The following is a 23,431-nucleotide window of genomic DNA, read 5'->3' as shown; positions in this document are numbered from 1 at the left end:
GTATCTCACCAAGATGACAAAAAATGTGAATTTATCATGGCTGTTGTTTCTCAGACCCTTTCCCGGAACAGCCACTTACATGAACACCAGATGGACTACTTTGTGTTTACAGAGTTCACAATTGTGATAGATAATGGAGAAGACCAATGCAAGTACTCGGAATATAATAAAATATTGCTGCAGACAGGTGACAACACAGTGAAGATACTATGTGAGCGAGCACACATGCTACTGCATATAGTGCATTTGAAAAAAACAGACTAGAACCCTATGATTAATAAAAACCTGCTTGCATTTATAGCCATTTTTTATTGTCTTATTCACCTACATCCTTGGAGTGGCTTTTATTCAGTGGATTTTTTTAGAAAGCAAAAGAATTGGGCTTAGTAACTATGAACTGGAATTGCTCTAAAAATATTGCCACACACTTCTTTTCGCTATTCACACAGAAGCAATTATGAAATTTCATGAACAATCTACACTGCTTTCTTAGAATTATCCAATAGTAATACCCTGTAAATGATGTAAAGCACTAAACAGAGAACAGAGAATATTTATAAAGAATGCATCATAAGCAAAAATGTTCAATTTTGTCAAAGACATTGCTTAAGCAATTGAACAGTTAAAAAGGATTAAATAAATGAACTATTGTGATCAGATGTGATTCTAAGTAACTTCTGAAGACCAGAAAAATAAATTCAATTTATAATCTGTTTTGACCAAAGATTTATGCTGAAATCCAATACAAATTCTACATAATATAATCTGAAGAACTAAGCAACAATTAACCTAGAGTACAAAGTATAAATTAAAGACATGCTACTAAATCTTAATTTATAAAAGACGTTACAGTTTGAACACATTTAAAGGAAAAAAAAATTAAAAACCTGCACAGGCAGTTCTTCCAGGGACAGCTGTGCTCTTATGCTTTCATCATCAATTTCTACCATTTCATAAAAGACTGAAATATATTTTCAATATTGTACATTATCGAGTTCCTTATTTAACTTTATGATTCATTCCAGAATCTTCAGTAGTTTTCAGCTGTTCTTTCTTGGAATAATAATGTGCTGTCTAAATAATAATTTTCTGTTTCTCCAGGGATTATTTAATACTTCTGCTTGCAATAGCAAATGCTACTTATGAATTTACAGGAATAACTTAAAATGGCGTAAGCACCTTTATACTTCTAGGGAGAAAGATGGAATAATATGACCTTAAATAAATCAACACCTAGGCAACTTAGAGAGATAAAAATACTGTCTCCCAATAAGCCTCTATAATTCACATTTCACTAGCTACGGAATTTCCACATGCCTACTTCGAAATCAACGAATACTAATTCCAAGCACATTTTCATTACAAAAATGTAAAAATGAAATATTTGGTCATATCTAAAGCTGTGTGAAATGACCAGAAAGGATAAATATTTTGCCTTAAAAAGTCTTTAAAATAATAAATGCAATCTGATTTTCTGCTACTCTTTGTTCTATAATAACACTGCAAGTCGTGAAAACTTCTTGATACTTTTAATTGACCAGACAACCTCTCCCTGCTCTTCCGTTTCTCCTTTTCCTCCCCATACACATGCATTTTATATATTGTATCTTAAATGTGAATTATTTTCTACCCTTGGAAGATTAGAAATAATTTTACAATAGCATAGACAAGAAAATATGCAGAAAATAACATACATTTTGAAGTGTCAAATCACTGATGTTAGTTGATATTGCTCTCAGCCAGTCAGCACTCTCCTGGGCTGTATAAAACTGAAGTATCCCAGTACTAACTCCATCGAGTGCCAGCACTTCAAATGCATTAGATCTGCAGTAAGAAGAAATATGTCCGTAAAGGAAGATACGTCAATTTTCTGGAACTGCCCAATACTTCCCAGTGTTCAAGTGATTTTTACACCTTTTGACAAGTTTTGAGTCTTAACTTTACAAATCAAAAGAAAGGCGATAAAAAGAAGGACAACAATGGGCAGTACCAGGAGCAACACATAAAACAAGCACTTTCTCTGTACCAGCATAAGTATGTGGTAATCATTTACTTCCCTTGAGTATACATATTACGTTTATAACTACTGAACTTAAGGTACTGAATTCAGGAAGTACGCATTAGATCTTTTCGAACAAACACAAACATTTTTTAAACCAAAATGACTATTTTCTTTATTGCATTTTGGTTTTGTTTACTAGGAATGTATTAAGTTGCAAAGAACTGCCTTCCCTAGCTTTAATTTCTTGGATTCCTATACTTTTCTACATAACATTCTAAGCAATGTTTCCTTTAAGTTCTTTTACGACATAGGAATTCAAAAAATGTACTTAGGAGCTCCTTTAAATAGTTTTTGAATGTAGGGCTCTTTCTCAAAACAGCACTGACACGTGCTAATGTGCAATTGCATTTTATTCATTTTTTTATGCATTTTGTATGTGTTTATAGCAACTTTATTCTGCAAATGCCAATACTTTCCTTACTATCTGCAGTAAGTTAAGCACTGTGTATGCACCTCTGAAATCCCCACATTTGGATGCTGGTGGGATATGCTTTTTTAGCTACGAGATTTTTCAATAGGAACAACAAAAGTTGATTAAGTAGTGGCATGGAAGTACACTGCTCTAAATTTAAAACATGTGACATGTAATAGTTTCAGCAACTAAACTTCAGAAAGCTACATGTATTATTTAAATGCCCATGAGTGTCATGAGAATTAGATTTTAGTCATATATTATTGTGAAAGACAATTATAATTACTTGAATGATTGTGCTTATGTTTGTTTCATATATAATTTGGACAATATCATTGCTACCTTCTACATTTACAAATTAGATATTTATACTTATATGCTATATTGCTTTCTTTTTGGTATTAACCTAGAAGAAAGCAAACTACTGAATCAAGAATAACTGCTCTGTGAAGTTACTGCGTTTTCCTGGGATTCTCTGATCTAAGGTGAAGTCCTTGACTGCTTAATTTGATATATGTCAACACGAGCATTCAAAATGACACATAGATGTTAATAGGCAGTTTTTCATTCATGACTTACTGAAAAAGTTATTAACCTAACATTTGTCATTTGTAGGGAATTTGATGGTGAACATGAATACTGAACTCTATAGACTTTCTAAAAAAGGTCATCTAAAATACCCATCACACACAATATTAACAAGAAAAAGTATCCTAATAGATATATATACACATTAACTGATATGCTTTACTGTTAAAAGAATCGTAAAGCATTATACTTGCTGTTCGCAAAAATAACATTCTTGGTCTGAAGACTTAAATATATATTGGCTGATTCCCTTGGTTTCCTTTCATGATTGAATTATCATGGTAACTACTGAAACTTGATGGCAATGGCACAATTCTGTGTCACTTTCATTTCAGTAAATCTGTTTCACCTCTTCAGAAAGAAAGAAAAGGTCAAAACAAATCCTTTTATTGTCTTCAAATAAACTGAGTGAAATAATCACCTCTCAAGCATACTGTTCCTTTCACCTAAGGCTCTGACAAAGATCCCAACAGGGCTGTAATGGACTGACTTATGGTATGATCTCTTTTCAACGTCCCACTGAGACAGTGAAGATCTGTCATCCCCTATGCATTGATGCACAGTGGAGCATGGAAACAGACTTAATTTGGGGCCGTGAAGAGAAGCCATTCACAATGACTAACTTTTAGATATGAAATTCAAATATCAAAGCTAAGATGCTAGAATCCTTATACAGACAGAGAGGACAATCTAGAGCATTTAAGAGAGTCAAGAAATAGCACAGGCTCTCCACTGAATCCACAGGGTACCTAGATATTAACTTGGCTTCAGTAGATGCATAAAGGCATGCAGTGTGACTGCCTTATCCAAGTGGCACAAAGTTGTACAAGTAGCTGATGAAAGATCACAGAAGGGAACTCCTCAGCTAAGAATTAATGCAACCAACACAGGCAATCAAGATTAAAAAATAACAATTTTTATTATAAAAATTAACCAATCTTCTATCATTTGAAACATGGTGCTGGCAATAGTGCAGATTACACTAAAACTCCTGTTGTCCTTTACCTGATTAAAATATGGTGATCAGTTATAAAACACAGTTAATAAAATTAAAACAAATGCATCTAGAGGTCTGAACACTTCACTGACAGGATATTTGCACAGAATCAAATAGGGTGTGAGGGATCCTGCAAGTCCTCTAGTCCAGCCTCCTCACTAACTGATTTAAAATACAAATCTCTTTTCCACAAGACGACCAAAACTGGACACAGTATTTTAGATGCAGATATTTCAGATGTGGCCTCAGGAATGCAAAGTAGAGGAGAATAATCACTTCCCTTGACCTGCTGACTACGTTACGGTTAATGCAGCCCCACGCGTGGTTACCCTTCATCACTGAAAGCGCGTACAGCTGACTCATACTCAATGAGGTGTCTGCCAAGCTCCCCAAGCCCTTTCCTGCAGAGCTGTTCCCTTGCCCCTGCAGCCTGACACCAGGACATCCTTCCCCAGGAGCTCTGTCTGGTTCAAGGCTACTGATGTGCCGGAGGTGGTCACACTGCCTGGCACAGGGGACTGAGACCTTTGGGGCACCACTGTCCCCACTGTGCTGACTCAGGCAGAAAGCTAGTTTTACCAGAAAGAAGTTCAGTGCATTAAATGAAATATGAAAAGAAAGAGCCAGGGTTTTCAAAGTTTACAGATGCCAGCCATGAATTCTGTGCTAGTAATACAGTGATTTTGCTCTCAACCTTACTTAACTTTACTATGATTATTTCTTGCCTCCAGTTACAATAGTTTCCCTCTACAGATGTTGTAACATATTGTTACATGTACCACACTGTGGTCTGAAAAGCATAGTGTATATAAGGCTACAAGTAAAAACAAATATCCAAACTAAAAATAAAAGCTTAACCAAATGAATGCTCAGGCTTTTGTTTTTGTTTTAAGTGAAACAATCAATGAAAGCACCAAGACAGCACTGGAATTCAGGAGAAAATAAATTCTAGAGGCTTAAATACCATGCCTTTCTCCATTTCCTCAAAACACGGAAAAGAAAAAAATAGAGAGGCACAACTAAGCACCTATTCCTGTTAGCTGAGAAGGACGAGCTTTCCATTTAATACCAAATAGTAAGTTTGAGAGGTCTCAAGATGCTATGAAGTCATCTCATTGCCACAAAACAAGATGATGTCTTGGCTTTTTTTTTTTTTTTCTCTGATGCTGCAAGCCTATTTTAAAACACAGTTAGAGGAAATTCCCATCTCTTCTACTCCTGCTGTCACTGTACTGATTATTGCAACTAGAACCAGAAAAGAATTGTTGCTTTTCCTATATGCTAGAAATTTGGGTCGTATTACCCTCACATTTCTTATTATTTTCATATTTGCCTCCCAATCTGTAACTTTGTTTCCTGCAAGCATTTCCACTAAGGAGCATGATGCACTGTTTTCTGTACTCAGCCTCCTTCTATCTCACTTTCATGGTGAAATGATGAATGGACCTGCATTCCTGGTCTCTTTTGGGGTTTGTTTACTGCATTAACTTCTTTTAATAAAATAAACACTGTCTTTGTGAGAATGGCAGTCACAATAACAGATGGGCATTGATAGACTTAAGGTCTCTTCCTGACATTGACAGTTTTAAACAATTAATATTCATTAACATTAATAAAGCATATTTTGCTGTATGAGCAGTTAGCTACTATAGAGGTGTTAAATCCAAAGACTTTTCTAAGAGAAAATGTATTTTCAGTGCCAGCTGAAACGGGAAAAGCTGAATTTTTACTTTACTGGAGGCTAAGAATTTCAGGAAAATATATGTTAGGATTTGCAGTATCTGTGGCATGTGAAACCATCTTTCCATTAGACTTATCTCAATGTTTTACTGTATTTCCTTAATAAAAACCTAGATGCTTGTCTGACAGCAGCTGTTTTACCTTAAGTTTACTACCATGGTGATATAGACAGACAGATTTGATCAGCTTCGCATCTTCCCAGGTCCTAAATCAGTCTTCCTTCCTGTTAGTATGATATTTTGATGTCTGACTTGAGTTTTTATTGCTTTTCTTACAGCATTTTCTAGTGGCTTGTTCATAGTAGTATATGGCCCTCTTGCTAGAATTTCTGTTTAGCCTGAAGTGTTGTGGATTATGGGTGGATCTGAATGGAAATTCCCAAAAAAGAATTCTCTGAATTATTTAATCTCTTTGAAATTCTGTGTTAAAAGTAATGGGATTTTGTATTGTAAATGACATACAGCCTCATATCTTAAAAAATGTTCAAAATTTCTTATATAATTGGACTATTAACAGAAACTACATAGCTAAAAAGATATCGAAGTACTAAACGTAAACTTGGATTGCATTTCATGTTTGATTTTTTTTGTGAACATTTTGCTTCCAGTACTGTAACTTTGGTTTATTTTCTATTAAACTGGGAGTAATGAAGTAAGATAACTGAAATAACACAGACATTATGCTCCTACAGATATTTTCTTAACTGATGTGGCAGTAGAAGCAGTTGTATTCCATTAGATTTGTAATAACTTGTGCAGCAGAAAAGGACAGTGGGAGAGGGGACAGTTTTACCATTCATGAGACCTCTTGTCCTGTTCCCCATGAAGTCACACAAATAGTTACACTGGCATTGCTGAGGAGAAAGAACAAGGGTAATATCGTCAGCTGAAAGAGAAAAGAGAGTAGGATGCAGGTGCGAGGTATTTGGCTTTGCTGCAGACAGAAAAATCTGAGGAATTACAGTCTCAGCATGCTTCATTTGTATGGAAGAAAGGGGCGGAGGAGTCTTGCAGGGTAACAGAAGCAGCTTGAATGACTGAAAGCTATATGCAGTATCAGTGTACTGCTGTCCTCTCTTGAGTGCAGAATGTGTAGTAGGACCAGTCACCGTGGTGGGCTGGAGAACAGAGTGTATATATACGTATTAATATGTGTTTTATAATTCCAGCACAACTGTCAGTTAGTGGTAATTCAAGCGAGATGGATTTCACCCCATCCAGGCATATAAAGTTCTGTTGCCTAAGTATATGGATGACAGGCAGAAGACACAAGGTGGAACATGGCAAATTTCAGTTCAACAGTAGATTTTTGTTTTGTTTTGTTTTTTTCCCCACGAAGGTGATCAAATACTGGCACAGGTTGCCCAGCGAGGCTGTGGAATCTCCACCCTGGGAAGCGTTCAGGAATTGACAAGAGATGGCCCTGGGCAATATGATCTCATTAGACATGCTTTGAGCAGGGAGCTGGACTAGCTGATGTCCAGTATCCCTTCCAGCCTGAATTATTCAATGATTCTGTAAGTGAGTCATGCTAAACTCAGAACTATTTTGTTTTCTCATAAGCAAGTGCACAAGATAGGTGAGCTGGTCATTCTCCGGAGATGCTTACTTCTTTCCCTTGACTCCAAGGTGAGTCCAGGGATTTAGCGCATTTGTACGTGAATGACTATTAGATTCTACAGTCAGGTGGGATTATTCTCATCCATTAAAACCCAATCACACAAGGATTTTAAGCATGTGAATGGTCTCACAGAATTTAGGTGGAATGTCATTTTGCCTTAAGTTATTGACGTGCAGATGTCTTCTTAGATTCAGAGCATAAATCACATGTTAATTCTACTCAGAAAGTACAAGAAAATATTAGAAAATATAAATTAGCAAATCAAACAAGATTGGTTTCACCATCTTATTGAAGGCATTGGCAAAATAGTTATTATTAAAGCTAAAAACCCTTCAGGTGTATTTTTAAAAAGTCTTAATGCAAGTATTTACAATTTATTGTCATCACTAGCATAATAAAGATGCATGTTATTTTCTAATTGCTCCTTAAGCACAATGGAAGTGTGTGGAAGAGGTTAGAATTTCAAATAATAAATCATCTAACTGTATTTCTAGTATCTCTTGTAGGAAGACTGGATTTACCTTAATGATGTCTCACAGCTGATTTGATATGTCAATAGCTTCAATTTCCAATATAATACATAAATGTCTCTAGGTATTTTTTGACAGACATAAGATGGCTAACAAAATCTGTATTTGGATAATAATTATTGGACTTCCTGACACTGTAATGACAATTCAGGTCCAGGTTCAAGCTCTGTAAATCTTTTGACATGAGGAGAGTCTATACCTCATGACAACAAATCTCTGTCATGACTACAGAAATCATCAGTGTCATTACATTTAAATTATATACAAAAGATTACTTCTTCAAGATGTTCAGTTCTCCACATGATTTAAATATCCAGTTTATACTGTGTATGAAATTCAGACATGTTTGTTAGCGAAAAACAGATACCCATGTGCTTGACTTACACTTAGTAATGTGGTGGATTCCTTTGAAATCTAAATACCCTGTGCTTTCAGAATAAAGAGCAATATAGCTTGATAATTATTATTATAATTATTGATAACACAAGGCAAATCAGTTTTTTCCCGTTATACTCCTCTGAAAATATGTATTCCTTGAAAAAATAGGTATTTTGTAAAGTAACAGCGAGAAAACTTAAGCAATGAGCTTCACAGACTTCAACATATTCAGCTTGCTCCAGATTTTTTTTTTTCTTTTTTGGTGTCAGCGTGGGAAGCAAGCAGGTCTGCTGCTGAAACTCAAGGCTATTTATCCTGAGGCATTTATTGAAGACATCTGGGGGTAGAGTCTTGCTGAGCTAATCCTGGTGGATTAGAATTTAGTATTTTGTCAGCAAGCAGAAGAAAAGACAAAATAAATCTCAACTTCTCTAGAAACAAACAAACAAAAAGTAATAATTCTTTGAACTCAGTGGTAATATTAATATGAACAATTCACTGAGAGTAATAATCTGTTTATGTTTTTGGGGGGACAGGATTTATTTTGTCTTTTCTTCTGCTTGCTGGCAATGCGCCACGGTGGGATCCACCATTCTGTCTTCTAAGGGACGCTATATACTAGAACACACAAGAGTGAAGAGGCGTCACATCAATTTTCCAGAGCAACATATCATCTTTGGGGGAAAGCAGAAATTGTTGCTGAGCACACGCATCCTGAAAAGAATGAAAGTGCTTCATTTTTGCCTGTGCACTTAGTTGCAGTATAGATTTTAAAAGTAGAAGCTAAATATCGTGGGGATGAAGATTCAAAAAATAAACCAGCTCACCCTCCTTATGTTGGCTTCACGCTACTGAACAGAATTAAAAGGATGTATTTAAGAATGTGAATATATTGCCCTAGAGCACAAAGAAATAGCAATTTCCTTAGTTTTCATGTCACTGATTTTTGATATACTTTCAGACTGCAAGTGTATTGCATCCAAAAGTATTGCTTATTTCTGTCCAAAACATTTCACATCACTTCTCACGTAAGGAACAGGTACTAAAGTGGTCCCAGCCTCTAAGAACCAATGTTCCGTGCTGATCTTTTATTCTAACTGTGTGGCATAGCTCCTGTCTAGCTTCTTTTTCCTGCCTATACCTTGATTCTTCTCTGATGTAGCAGCTTATTCTAGCCAAGGGTAAGTCAGTCTCTTATTGTGGAGAGATCTGCAGAATGCCTGGTCCCTTCTTGTGTATCTTTCTGTTTATGTTCTGCTGAGCAAGTCTTATTCTGTAGCCTGCATTTACCTGATCCCTTGCAACTGATTTCCAGAATGTCTTGCTGCTTGAGCAGAATTGTGACAAACGTACTGGAAACATTTCTTTTAATGATGCTTTTAAAGAAAAACACACATAGCAGTCTTCAGGCAGTCCTTAAAAAACTGTACATAGCACAATTTTTTTAAAAAATCCACTGACTTAATGGCTTATTATTTTTACATATCACCTGAACAATGTAGTAAAAAACAATAAATTGTCCTGTGCCTCACATTCCTAAAGACATACTGCAGTGTTTTCTGGAGTGGTCCAAAGCTCAACAAATTCAGTACAAAGGTTACAGAATGGACTCCCACACAAGCAGATGCTAACTAGTTTTAGTACTTTGTAACTATAGTCAAAAAATCAATACACATGGTAGAAATCACAAAACATTGCCCACAGAAAAAACATATCAATTTTATTACAAGGCTATCAGGCCTAAAAGCCATTGAAAATGAATGTCACTTTCTAACTCTATGCAGAATGGAAAAAAAAGAAGTTGAAATTCCTTAAGTGCCAAAGGAAACCTCAGTTGCCAAATCCTAAAATACTACAGCTAAAAATAAGAACTGCAAGTGACAGTACAATACCTTTTGAGAAAAGAGAAAATTTCCAATAGAAAATTTTATGTTTTAATTTGAATAACCAGAATTGCACATAGATTCTAGATGGGGCCTTAGCAGTGTTTGTATAATGGTTTTAATGCTTCTTACTTCTGGAAAGTATTTCTACTGCTATACTCTAAAATATCTATTTCTCCTTTGTAAGTCTGCAGGACAGCAGTGTTTCAGAGTTATTCTCTGCCTAACTACTGTACTCAGTCTTTGCCTTCCTCTGCTGCCATCTACCAAAAGGCTCCACCAGGCTCCCATGAAAAACTATTTCATAGGGGTTTTTCTTCTGTTGTAGTAACAATCCTTACTGTCATCCCTCTGCACTTTGTACTGTTGTGTTGCATCCCATTTCCAATAGTTCCATCCTATCATAACATATTGTGCTCCTCTTCTGTACTGATGATGCTGATTCTGTGTCACTGATGATTTTAATTAGTGTACTGTTTTCTGCATCATCAGTCAAATAGCCCTTAAGGCACCCTATTAATAATATCCCTCCAAACCTATACTTTCTTTTTCATCTTATCTTTTAGTAGATGTTAATTTCTCTGCCACTGTGTCCCATCCTATTGCTCCAAATCAGTTTGATTGTGATATCTTTCAGGTACATACTTGTTCTTCTTACCTTCGTGTTCAACATAATCGTTACTGAAAACTGTGAGCAAATACGCATTCAGTTTTTGTAACTCAGAGAGCTGGTGTTTAATTCCTATACCTGTCTCAAAATGGTTTATTCAATTTCTTACTTTCCAATTTATTTATCTAATTAAAGACATTTTGTTAACCTACTGAGAGGTTAAAATGGAACATAGAATTCTTCAGAAGAATTCTGTTAAGAAACCAGTGAGCCAATTTAACCCCACCCCAAAAAAACATTTAAAAAAGAATCACAAAATACTCTGTAGTAATTGCAATGGCCAGAATACCAAGAAATAGAAAATAATACCTAAATCTAATTAAGTTGTTTTGTAATTGGGATTATAGCTACCTGGACTCATAGCTACTGGGCCTGAATTACTTCCAGTCCACTCATTTCTTCAGTTTAATTTCCACCTTCCAAATTAGCAATTTTTTTTTTCAGTCTCTAAACTCATCATGTTCAAGAGATTATAGCTATTGTACCTTCACTTAAAGCTCCAGTCAACAGAGCAAATAAAAATGATTATATAGTACTTTCAGTATCTGATGTAAGGACTGAAAATACTTACCTACACATTTTTCCAAATAAGGATTTAGACATTCCATAGGAAAAATGAAAGATTATAATCTTTCCAAGTTCTCCAACTTCTATAAGACTATCTTTACTTTCCTATCTTAAAAATAAAACCACTCCAAACTATGCCATGAACTACAAATTCCTTTGCATGACAGAGACTTACTGATCTCCTTATTTCTCTGTTAAACTTACACCACATTTAGTGACCAACTCTATCCTCAACAGTCAAAAAATGTTTCCATTACCAGCTAGCAATTAAGAGTATTCACAGGAACAGAATTCTCACTGTATGTATAACCTTACCTCTTACAGAGAAAAATTACATTGATGGATGGTGACACATGTAGAATGATAGAAGTAGTGGTGCTATATTATAAAGGCAAGTGAATAAAAAAGTTATTGAATTAATAAGTAATGAAAAAGACTAATCAGCATGCTGCACAGAAATATTCAGATACAGGCCAATCATATCAATAACATGAAAAACACTAATTAAAGGTGATTTCGGGAGTTACTACAGTGTTTCTCTTCTGAAGATGTAACTGGAAAGATCCTGCATTGAGAAGAGGAACATCTACTGCATTTCTTATCTTTCCTTTAAGACATTCTGGGGGATTTTTTTGCTTCTGTTTTGTGATACAGACGAACACATTTCACAGTCTCACTCTGCAGTATTTTCATTCATTCCTCTTCATGTATAAGGTAGAAAAAAAATCTATCTCATTCTCTCTTGTTTCTGTTAATATCTATGGTGCTAACAAGATCTAAAATATACGAAAAATATACTCTTGCGTCATTAAGTCACCAGTCTTAAGACTTCCTGGGAAAAATAAAACGAAAAGTCAAGTGAAATGAAAAGTCAAAGGTAACTCCTTTCTCTTATATGAAAAAAGAATAACAATCAGATACAGGTGTCCCCGGCCATCTCATGACACAAGAGCTAAAAGTATGACCTTTCTTGCCAAAGTTAGTGGAAAACTCAAATGAAGTACTGAGGAATTTAAAACACATAGTTTAACCACAAAGTAATATAGCCTAATCTGATTAGATTAGACTTGATCTAAACCACGTTAAAAGTATACTACAGTCTAACAGACAACTCTAGCTATATAACATGTTTCTAATTGAAAATGGTCAAAAATATTGACCAAGATGCTGACATGCCATACATTGTCAAACTCTATATTTTTTAAAATAAAGGCAACAAAAAGATGTCCTTCAGTAACATATCAGACTCTGTTCGATGTTATGACAGACAACCTTTTTGTTATTCCTAAGGTTATCTGAAAGTTGGAGATTATTTACATCACCAAAAAAGGAATGCTGAAAATATGAAACAGTCTTGAATATGATGGAGAAGACAAGCGAATGAGGTCAGAAGGGCCATCCAGACTGGCTGACAGCAACTTACCACATCAGAACAGCAAGAGTAGTTGGACTTACAGATACTATACATAGAATATAAAATACTATATATTAAAACAATCAGTCTGTGATTGATTTGAGTAACAAAAATATGCTAAGTCTGCTGTAGCCAACTGAAAGAATTTCACAGGTGAAAAAGGTGTTTTTCTATCAGGGAAAAGAAGGATTGAAGAAAGCAGAGTGTGCATTACCTGTGAGTGGCTAGAGAGCAAAATAATCATACAGGCTTCAATATCCTTTTCCAAGCCATAACATTTTGCATCATTATAAGGGAATGTCAAAAGCCAAAGGGATATAGATAATTTTGATGGAAAGAATGATACAGATAGGGAGTAGGGGAATAGGCCTTTCATACAATCCATCTAGCTGAAGAGAAGGCACACAGCTTTGTATGTGACACTACAGAAGACAGCTCCAATAGTTCAACAACACAGACTTAAAAAGTAATATGGCTGTTCTGGTGGCAGTGCACCTTCTCAAGACCAACTGAGGTAACTTAGAGGATAATATATAATGAAGCATTGCAACAAAACGATGATATGACAAAGAACACGAGGAAGACAAAAAGTTACAAGGATGACATATAGACTCATGCACTCATTTAATGCTGAAAAAGCAGGCATGCTGTCTACCAATGTATGCAGATAGGCTCCAAGATGATAAGGCCAACGAAGCAATATTAGGGTCACTTAAGCAAGCTTTGGGTCAACAGAACCTGGTTCTTATGGGTGACTTCAACTACCCAGACATTTGCTGGAAGAACAATACAGCAGCTTACATGTCATCCATCAAGTTCCTGGAATGTGTAGAGGACTGCTTCCTCATACAAATGTTAGATGTGCTAACCAGGAATGAGGCACTGCTGGACTTGCTACTCACAAACCAAGAAAACCTGCTTTGTAGTTTCTCGGTCAGTGACAGCCTTGGCTGCAGTGATCACAATATTGTGGAGTTTGGGATCCAGCTGAGCAGGCTGAAGGTTAGTACTACGACAAAGATTTTAGATTTTAAAAGAGCAAACTTCAGCTTGCTCAGAGCTTAGTTGGGAGGGATTCCGTGGGAAGCTTCCATGGAGGATAAAGGAGCCAGTGAGTGCTAGGAGTTTTTCAAGAATGCTCTCCTAGAAGCACAAGTTCATCCCTTTTAAAGGTAAGGGAAGTAGGTGGAGCGAGAGACCCCCTTGGCTTAACTGCGAGCTTCTGCGTCTGCTCAAAACCAAAGAAGCAGCACACCAGAGATGGAAAAGCGGATGAATACCCATTGAGAACTACAAGGGCATTGCCAGGGCATGCAGAGATGCAGTTAGAAAAGCAAAAGCTGAGCTTGAATTGAAATTGGCCAGAGAGGTCAAAAACTACAAGAAAGGATTCTTCAGGTATGCAAACAACAAGCAGAAACAGAAGGAAAATATTGGTCCGCTGTTAAACAGGAGAGGTGAATTAGTCACCAATAATGCTGAAAAGGCAGCAGTTCTCAACACTTTCTTCATCTCTGTTTTTACCAGCATGGTTGGGCCCCAGGCCTTGGGAACAAAAATCCAGGCTGATGCAATCACAGACCCACTGTCAGTGAAGGAAAAGTTGGTATGTGAACTATTACAGGAGTTTGACCCCTACAAATCGATGGGCCCTGACATTATCCACCCGAGGGTGTTAAGAGAGCTGGCTGATGTCATTGCGAGGCTGCTCTCCATAATCTTTGAGAAGTTGTGGAGATCAGGGGACACCTCAGAAGACTGGAGAATGCTAATGTCACCACATCTACAAGAAGGGCTTAAAGGAGGATCCAGGAAATTATAGGCCCATCAGTCTTACTTCAGTTCCTTGGAAAGTTATGGAACGAATCTTCCTGGGGGCTATCACGAGTCAAATGAAGCATGTGATGGGGAAAAGCCAACATGGATTCACCAAGGGCAAATCGTGCTTTACAAACCTGATCACCTTCTACGACAAAGTAACCCGCTTGGTTGATGCGGGGCGAGCAGTGGACATTGTCTACCTGAATTTCTCCAAGGCTTTCGATACGGTTTCCCACAGCCTCCTTCTAGAGAAACTGATATGTTATGGTCTAGACAAGTGGTCCGTGTGGTAGGTGAGGAACTGGCTGACAGGCTACACCCAGAGGGTGGTGGTAAATAGCTCCTTTTCAAACTGGCAACTGTCACAAGTGGGGGTCCCCAGGGATTGATATTGGGCCCAACACTGTTTAATATCTTCATAACTGATCTATCTGGATGATGGGATCCAGTGTACTCTGATGAAGTTTGCCGATGATACCAAACTGAGTGGGGAAGTGGACACTCTGGAAGGGAGAGCCACCCTGCAGCAAGACCTGGATAGGCTGGAAAAATGGGCTAACATGAAGCTTATGAAGTTCAACAAAGACAAATGTAAGGTCTTGCACCTGGGAAAACATAATCCAGGAGTGCAGCACAGGCTGGGATCTACCTGCCTGGGAAGCAGCTCTGTGGAAAGGGACCTGGGGGTCCTGGTGAACGACAAGCTCAGTATGAGTGAATAGTGTGCTGCTGTGGCAAAGAAAGCCAACAGGATGCTGGGTTGCATCAACAAGGGCATCACCAGCAGAGATAAAGATGTCATTATCCCAGTCTACTCAGTGCTTGTCAGGCCACACCTGGAATACTGTGTTCAGTTTTGGTCCCCACTATACAAATAAGATGTGGACAGGCTGGAGAGGGTCCAGAGAAGGGCCACAAAGATGATCAGAGGACTGGGAACCCTGCCGTATGAGGAAAGGCTGAGAGAACTGCGTTTGTTCAGCCTTGAGAAAAGAAGGCTTAGGGGAGACCTTATCACCATGTTCCAGTATTTAAAGGGTGGCTACAAAGAAGATGAAGACTCCGTTTTTACAAGGAGTCACATGGAAAAGATGAGGGGTAATGAGTGGGGAGATTCCGATTGGACACAAGAGGAAAATTTTTCACAATGAGAACAATCAGCCATTGGAATAATCTCCCCAGGGAAGTGGTGGATTCCCCAACATTGGACACTTTTAAGATTCAGCTGGACAGGGTGCTGGGCCATCTTGTCTAGACTGTGCTTTTGCCAAGAAAGGTTGGACCAGATGATCCTTGAGGTTCCTTCCAACTGGGTATTCTATGGTTCTATGATTCAAGTAAATATTCAGAGAATGGCAAAATTAGCAAATTAGTCAGCGGGATCCATGATACATTCAGGGGAATTGTCATGGACTCATTCAAATGACTTCAGACTGACATGTGAAAGACAGTGGAGATGCGTACATATGGTTGAAAGGAGGATTATTATCTAGACTGATGTCACCATTTATCTTTGTAATTGCTTGTAGGTTTTATTTCATGCAAAGCAGACACTTGATTTTAGAGAGCAATTACTGAAGATGAATGTCGGAATTTATGCTTATACGAACATGGGGAAATGTAAAAGGATACAAATGGGATAACAGCAAGAATATGTACATGTATTTCAAAGGAGGAGAGAGTACAATAAGAGCAGTCTGGTATCCCTCAGGCAAAAATAAACACCTTTAGTAAGGACATGGGAAACACCTCATCCACAGTCAATCTCAAGGTGGTATTCCTTTAATGCTCATATAGATATTCTTATTGATTTACCAAAACAAGCAAGGAGCATTTAGTAGAACAAAAGTATCATGGGATGGTGATAGGCTTTATGTTACAATTTCATCTTCTTTTAGAGTATTTACAACAAAAAGGACAAAAAAAAAAAAAACAAAACAGTAATAAAGGAGCACTGTGTATACCAAATATACATGGGAGCGAGATGCATTGCAAGAGAATATGTCTCTCAAAGACTGAACCTGAAAGCACTAAGCTCCTCAATCTTTACAAGAAAAATATATTTGTGATGGGTTGATCCTGGGCCAGCAGCTAAGCATCCACACTGCCACTCACTCCCCCATCCCTCTCCAGAGAGAACAGGAAGAGCAAGAAAACTGGTGGGTCAAAATAAAGATAGTTTGATAAGCAAAGGGAAGAGGAAAAAAAACCCACTAACCAACCCACAACAAAACAAGTGATGCAAAGGCAACCACTCACCGTCTCCCACAAGCAGAATGATGCCCAGCCAGTCTCCAAGCAATGGCTGCTTCCTCCGGAAAACCCTCCCTGCAATTTTTACTGCTGAGCATGATGGTATATGGCATGGAAAAACCTTTTGGTCAGTTCAGGTCAGCTGTCTTGGCTGTGTGCCCTTCCAACTTCTTGCCCACCCCAGCCTACTACTTGAGTGGGAGCAGAGCAGGGAAAAGAGAAAGCCTTGATGCTGTGCAAGCACTGCTCAGCAACAACCAAAAAACTGGTGTGTTATTAACATTCTTTTAGTCACAAACTAAAACACAGCACCATATGGGCTACTATGAAGAAAATTAACTCCATCTCAGCCAGACCCAGTACAGTATCAGAAGGTGTTTTACTTCAAAGAACTCTCAAAATGAGCATGCTGTGTTCTGGGAACTAGAATCCCTTGAGATTGCTCCATCTAATGCATACAGTGCACAGAACAGGAGTGAAACTGCTTCAAACTATCAGGGTGATAACTGAACTCAGAGGTTTAAAAGTTCTATCTTCTTCCACTTATCCTTTAAATTTAAGAACACTGATGATAAGTTGATGATTAGTTGATGTCTAAATGTGCACACAGAAGTTTGCTCACTTAATTCACAGGAGAACTTCTAAGCCTTGAATGGTTGGAGGCCTGTGATACATTGAGAAGGACTGGACCACATGAACTGGTCAGCTGAAGTAGGAAGGAAGGAAGTGGTGGAGGAAGTGATGAGAAACTAAATAAAATGGAAGTAAGAGTTCAGACAAAGACTGTGGAAGAACCTAAAACTTTTCTGGACAATTTATTATTATTCACCTGTGATGCTCTAACACAAAGTCTGGGAGAGGAGTTGCCAACTGATTTAGAAGACTAATTGCTCTAAATTAAAAACAGCATAAGTGTCCTACTAGAAAAATAATGTTTTTCAGGTAATTCTCAAGAAACGGGTAACAAATCTGGCATAGATCAAGAAAGGTATACGCGTGAATTTCTGGTACGTCCTGGTAGTAGGTGACCTGTATAGCTGATGCTTCAATAAAGACTTTAACACTCATTAACAAGAATTAGAAGCAAACAAATATAGGGCAACCCATAAAGAGAACTGAAAATAACAACAGTGAATGAACTCCTGCTCTCATACATATGGAGAACTGTGGACTACTTGAACCACAGCTACTGGTAGATTTGAGGCAGTCCTACCACATGGAATGGTTTGCAGAAAAAAGCTGATGCATGCTGCGATGTGTTAAACCATTCTCAAGCACATTATTTACTGAAGCTTTATTAAACTTCACTTTTGCTTTCATCTTTCCTGAAGTCCAGGGCAATCCCCTCTGACATCCTATTCCACAGCTACTTTATGAACCATTACTTAGGTCTCTGAGATAAAAAAGGTTCTACAATCAAAAATACAGTATTTTGTACCATGTACTTTGCCAAAATCTCCTGTTGAGTTTCTATATGACAACGATATGCAGCAGAGTCATGATGATTGTGCACTATCTTATCATTTGTAAAGAAAGAGTTAATTGACAATATTAGAATTTAGGAATACAGGATTACTCTATTAGAGATATGGAATGAAAATTAATTCAAGTAATGCCAAGCTTAACCTCTGTACTAGCTGCTGATGCTAACCGAATTCCCAAAATACAACAGATTATAGAAATGTATTTGTAGGAGCTATATTTATTGTCCTTTATTACTTTATCTTTGGTAATCACCATTAATCTCAAGAGAAGATGAACTGCATGGTTTTTAATAAGAAGACTTTCATATCTCCACTCAAAGAATTCTTATATAGCCAACACTCCACAGCAAAATATTAGGCACAGGTAGCTAGTGCTTCCCCTTTTAGATTACAAACCTTAATTTATCTGTTCCGGCTTTGTACCTTGAGATTCGAGCCATTGACAGAGGAACTGATAAGGTGTCTAGCCAGCGCTTCTCGTATTTTGGTTCATTAGCTATGGGTGAAGAAGGTGATGATGGAGCCTGTACAGAATAAATGAGAATCAGTAAGTGCAGTTTATCAGACAATATAGTGAAAAAACCATGAATATGCATCTCTGGCTCTGCTTGTCTCAGAAGTGAATAATCATAGCAATAAAACTATTCAAGAAACTCAGGATTTAGTAGAAAAATAAAAAGAAGCATTCATGTAGAAAGGAATGCTAGCTACCTTGATATTATGCTTGTGACTTAATTTCAGTATTGCCTCAACATTAAAGATACTTATATTTTTGTTAATATTTATAACTGCCAATAAAAAGAAATACTTTTTAGTCATAAATGTCCTGAATTTTCTCTAAATGCAATACGAAATACATTTTTGGTTTAAATTAATTTGGTCTGTGTAACTCTTCTACGTGTCTCAAACAATCATCAGAGAAAAAGACACAAATAATATCCTAACGTAAATACTACATTACAGAAAACTGGATTCTTATTTGTGCATTGTGACTTTTATTCATAATGTTATTTAATAGTAGATTTAAAATTCTGATTTCTGTGTTATCACTATCCATATACGGACTGAGGAATTTTGAAATTTCATCTTTGAAGTTTTCCTTCAAATGCTTCTACTAGAAAAGCAAGATTGTTGATACTACCTAAGCAGTAAAGGATGTCCAGAACTCAGGATAGTGAAAACATATAATTTTACAACCTACTCATTTCATGTATCTACAGCATACAAAAAAAAATAATCTTAAATTGAATGTGTGCAAATGCAAATTAAGTTAGGGGAATTAGCTTGGTTATATGGCTACGGATAAAAGGGTCTACTCAAACCTAAACTAGAGCTTATATGCAGACTGTTCAGCCTGCTCATATATGTAGCATCTTCTGTATTGCAACTAAATAGTGCATGAAGGCACCAAGAATGAAACATGACAAAAAGAAAATATTTATGAAATTTTAAAAGTTGTCACAGAACCACTAGCACTAACACATTCAGGAAACTGCAGAAAGATATACATCTTAGTCAATATACGCTTGCACAATATGCAGTTTGTTCCTTGTGAAATAATATCCAGAGGTTGACATCATTGTATCAATGACTAAGTACAGAATTATGCCCAAATTGTCAAAAAAAGACGGTAACTGGTTTTGTTTGCAAATGATTTCAAAATACTGTTTACAGGCAAAAATCAATTAAATTAGAAACAGATTAGAAAATGCTGGAAACCACTGTTCAGCGTACCAACCCAGATTTATGAGCATGATTATGAGCTTAAAAAAATACTTACTAAATAAACAATAGAATGAGCTAGGAGTTTCTTATAGAATGCATAAAAATGATAAATTGAAAAGTTTTTATTGGTACTTATACCTCCTCACTACCATGACAGCTGAGAGTTTCACTCTTTTATAAAGACAGCAATACTATTTACAGAGAGGCAGCTGAGAACGATTCACAGACATAGATATTTAGATCAAAGTTAGGCGGTTGTGCTGTCTCTGAACCAAAATTATTTGTCCCAGGTTGTACAGAGAACTCTCTGGTAGAGAAGGGAGTTGAAAGCTGGTTATTTTTATACAAGCTGTAAATATGCACCGAGTAGTACTTACAAAAGCAAATAAACCACAGAATGACCCAACTTCAGCTCTGTCATGCCCAGGTGTTCAAAAGCCATAAAACTTACTCAAAATAAAGAGCATTCTGGGAATTGTTCTATTTCTATTTCTTTTTCTCACTTGTAAGGATTTAGGGTTAATTTTTTTTCCCCTAAAGCTCTTTCTTACAGTCAGCAAGGGCTGATCTTTCTATTTACTTCTTTAAATAAATCAAAAAGTGAGTGTCACATTCTAACAGGACGACTGAGAGTTAGTGATTGAGGGACACTTTTCTAGTAAATGAAAAATTTGTAATGAAATTGCAGGAGTTGGTAACACTAAAGAATCTTTTAGACTGCAGTCTCTTTGGGGAAAGGAATTTCATTTAGACTATTTGCAATCCCTAGAACAATCCAGCTTTCATTTGATTGAGATCTCCTGGTGTTGTTGCAGTATGAATATTTCATAATCAAGTCCATAGACTAATTCCATTTCATAGAATTAGACACAAAAGGCTAAGGTGTCTCCAAAGCTTAGTATAAATTCAATAAGAGCATAGTGAAGAATCTGATGCATATTTTAGAATTCTGTACAAATTAAAATAATTGACAGAACCACATGCAATCTGAAGTTGAAAATGATCAACATAATCTCACATGCCTGTCTGGAAAATGAAATGTCTAAGAATAAAGCAGAAGGTAGCTTATTACAGTCAAACATAAATGCTTGAATATGATCACTGAATTTAAATCTAAGAATCAGAAAATAAAGGAACATAAAAATTCCTGAAGCACCTTCACCTATTGTTCCCATCCTCTCGACTCTCAAGATACAGAAAACATCTAGACAATTTAAACATAAAAACCTGTCTTTTTCTTGTGAACTATTAGCTGTACTTCTTTTAGCAGGCTGTTAAACAATATTCTGTAATATTCTAGGCAATTTATGAGCATTTGGCAGCAAAAAATTAATGACTGGGTCACTCTGGCAATTTAATGTTTCCATTTAATCCCTTACACTTCAATCGAATGCTTTAGTACGATACCAGTGTAAAGAAAAAATATCTCAGTTAAGTAAAGATCAGAATTTTAGAAAATCTACACCACAGCTATTAATTAGATTAATGAATTGAAGGGGAAAAAATGGCCAAAACCACTTGGTCAAAATCTATTAACCCCAAAGTTATCATACTACAGTATAGAAATATTCCTGCCAAAATGCTAAACTGCTACAGCTGATGTAAACTGCTAAAGAAAATATGGCTTCTCCAGACAATTTCAAAGTTTTGATATTTGAAAAACACACTAGAAGGAGTAATCCCCCCCCCCCCCCGCCCCAGTTCTGGACTACTTATATCTGCAGAAACCCTACTGCATGATCTGAACATTAATGACCAAGAACAGGGAAAGGATACGAAGGGGTCAAACTGATCCAAGTTTCAAATGTCTGTTTCTTACTAAGCCATATTCTACTAACCAGTTTATGGTAGAGCAGAAAGTTGGACTGACCCCTCTTTATCTTCTTAAGGACAAAAGAGGGCATACATAAGACCATTGCATAGAAACAAAATACTATCATAGGACCAGCAGTTCATTTTCTTCAGTTTGCACTAAATGTATTAACACTTCAATCTGAGACAGATCCTTTGGTGTATCCCCTTCTAAACACATGGATAAAAATAACAGACTGGGGAAGAAGCAAGTCAATACAACTTTTGTAAACAGAGGTCACGCCTCACAAATATTTTAGAGTTGACCAAAACTGTTAATTAATACAAGAGAACCAATTGCTAAGGTGTACTTGGCTTTCCAAAAACCTTTTGTCCCTCACAAAAGTTTCTTAACCCATTTGCTGTGAAATAAGGCAAAATCCTCACACAAATTAATACTTAGCTAAAATACAGCAGGCAAAACACAGCAGTTAAGAACCAGTTTTCACTGCGGAGGGGCACTATCAGTGGACTCCCACAGTTACACATGCTGTTCAGCATATTGGTTAATGATCTGGACAAGATGCTGAACACCAGACTGACCAAGTTTACTCTGTACAGCAAGTAATGAAGAATGATAAAAAGAAAACCAAACTGCAAGTAGCTGCAGAAGAATCTCATGATACTGAATGACTGAGAGATAAAAGGACTGCTAAAAATATAGTAGATAAACGTATAGTAATGCACATGAGGAAAGACAGTATTAACTTTCCCCATACTGTAATGGGATATGAACAGGCGATTAACACTCAAAAATAAGATCTTGCTGTTGTGGGAAAAGCAGATGTTGAAAGGAATGGAATGGTTTCCATGCAAATAATGATTAAGTAAAGATTCATTAGACTGGAAAAGAAGCAGCTAAAGGAACTGTATGACAAAAGTATGCAAAAACATAAATAACAGAGAAAGGGATTAGGAAACAGTGGTTCACTTGCCCTTTTCATATAAGAAGCAGTAATATTGATTAGAGGTTAAATACAGTAGGATAAAAACAAAGAAAGAATGTATTTCTCTATATAACAAACTCTGGGTCAGGAAGCCCCTATGCCAGAAATCATCGAAGATGCAGGAAATATACCCTATGAATAATTTTACATATTTCCTCTGTTCTTGTATTCTCTTGAGGGCATCTGCTGGGGACAAGCTATTTGGTTAGATGGTCCTTTGGTCTGAGCCAGTGTACTGAGCTGGCTGACCTTCAAGCCTTTTGTCTACTAAACAGCTGCTGCTGCTGCTCATGTTGAAAACTCTCCACACTGTTCCTCCAAAGCACTAAAAAAATTTGGCTGTTTAGAAATCATCTCTGTAATCACAGCTTTTATCCTCTGGTTCATTTCACACCTTTGGCTTTCTGCTGAGACCGCCAACAATGTTGCCAATTAATGCCAATTTGTTTGTAACACCTGTCCATTAAGAAATGGATTGAACACAAAAAT

At 36.8% G+C, this 23,431-nt stretch overlaps 1 protein-coding gene across 1 annotated transcript in view; it reads right to left on the bottom strand.

Annotated features, from left to right (window-relative positions):
- The window catches only part of SNTG2 (syntrophin gamma 2), a gene marked incomplete at both ends in the record, with an annotated part of 283,979 nt that overhangs the window by 66,746 nt on the left and 193,802 nt on the right, over nt 1–23,431 (bottom strand). Inside the window, 2 exons of the mRNA XM_082305911.1 lie at nt 1,695–1,824; nt 18,816–18,943. Of these exons, the coding sequence (XP_082162037.1) occupies nt 1,695–1,824; nt 18,816–18,943 (258 nt within the window). The remainder of the gene's footprint in view (nt 1–1,694; nt 1,825–18,815; nt 18,944–23,431) is intronic.

Source organism: Platalea leucorodia, assembly GCF_965183815.1.
Source record: "Platalea leucorodia genome assembly, chromosome: 3".
Lineage (NCBI taxonomy): Eukaryota > Metazoa > Chordata > Aves > Pelecaniformes > Threskiornithidae > Platalea > Platalea leucorodia.
Note: the sequence above shows the minus strand (reverse complement) of the source record. Positions and strands in the feature narration are given on the sequence as shown.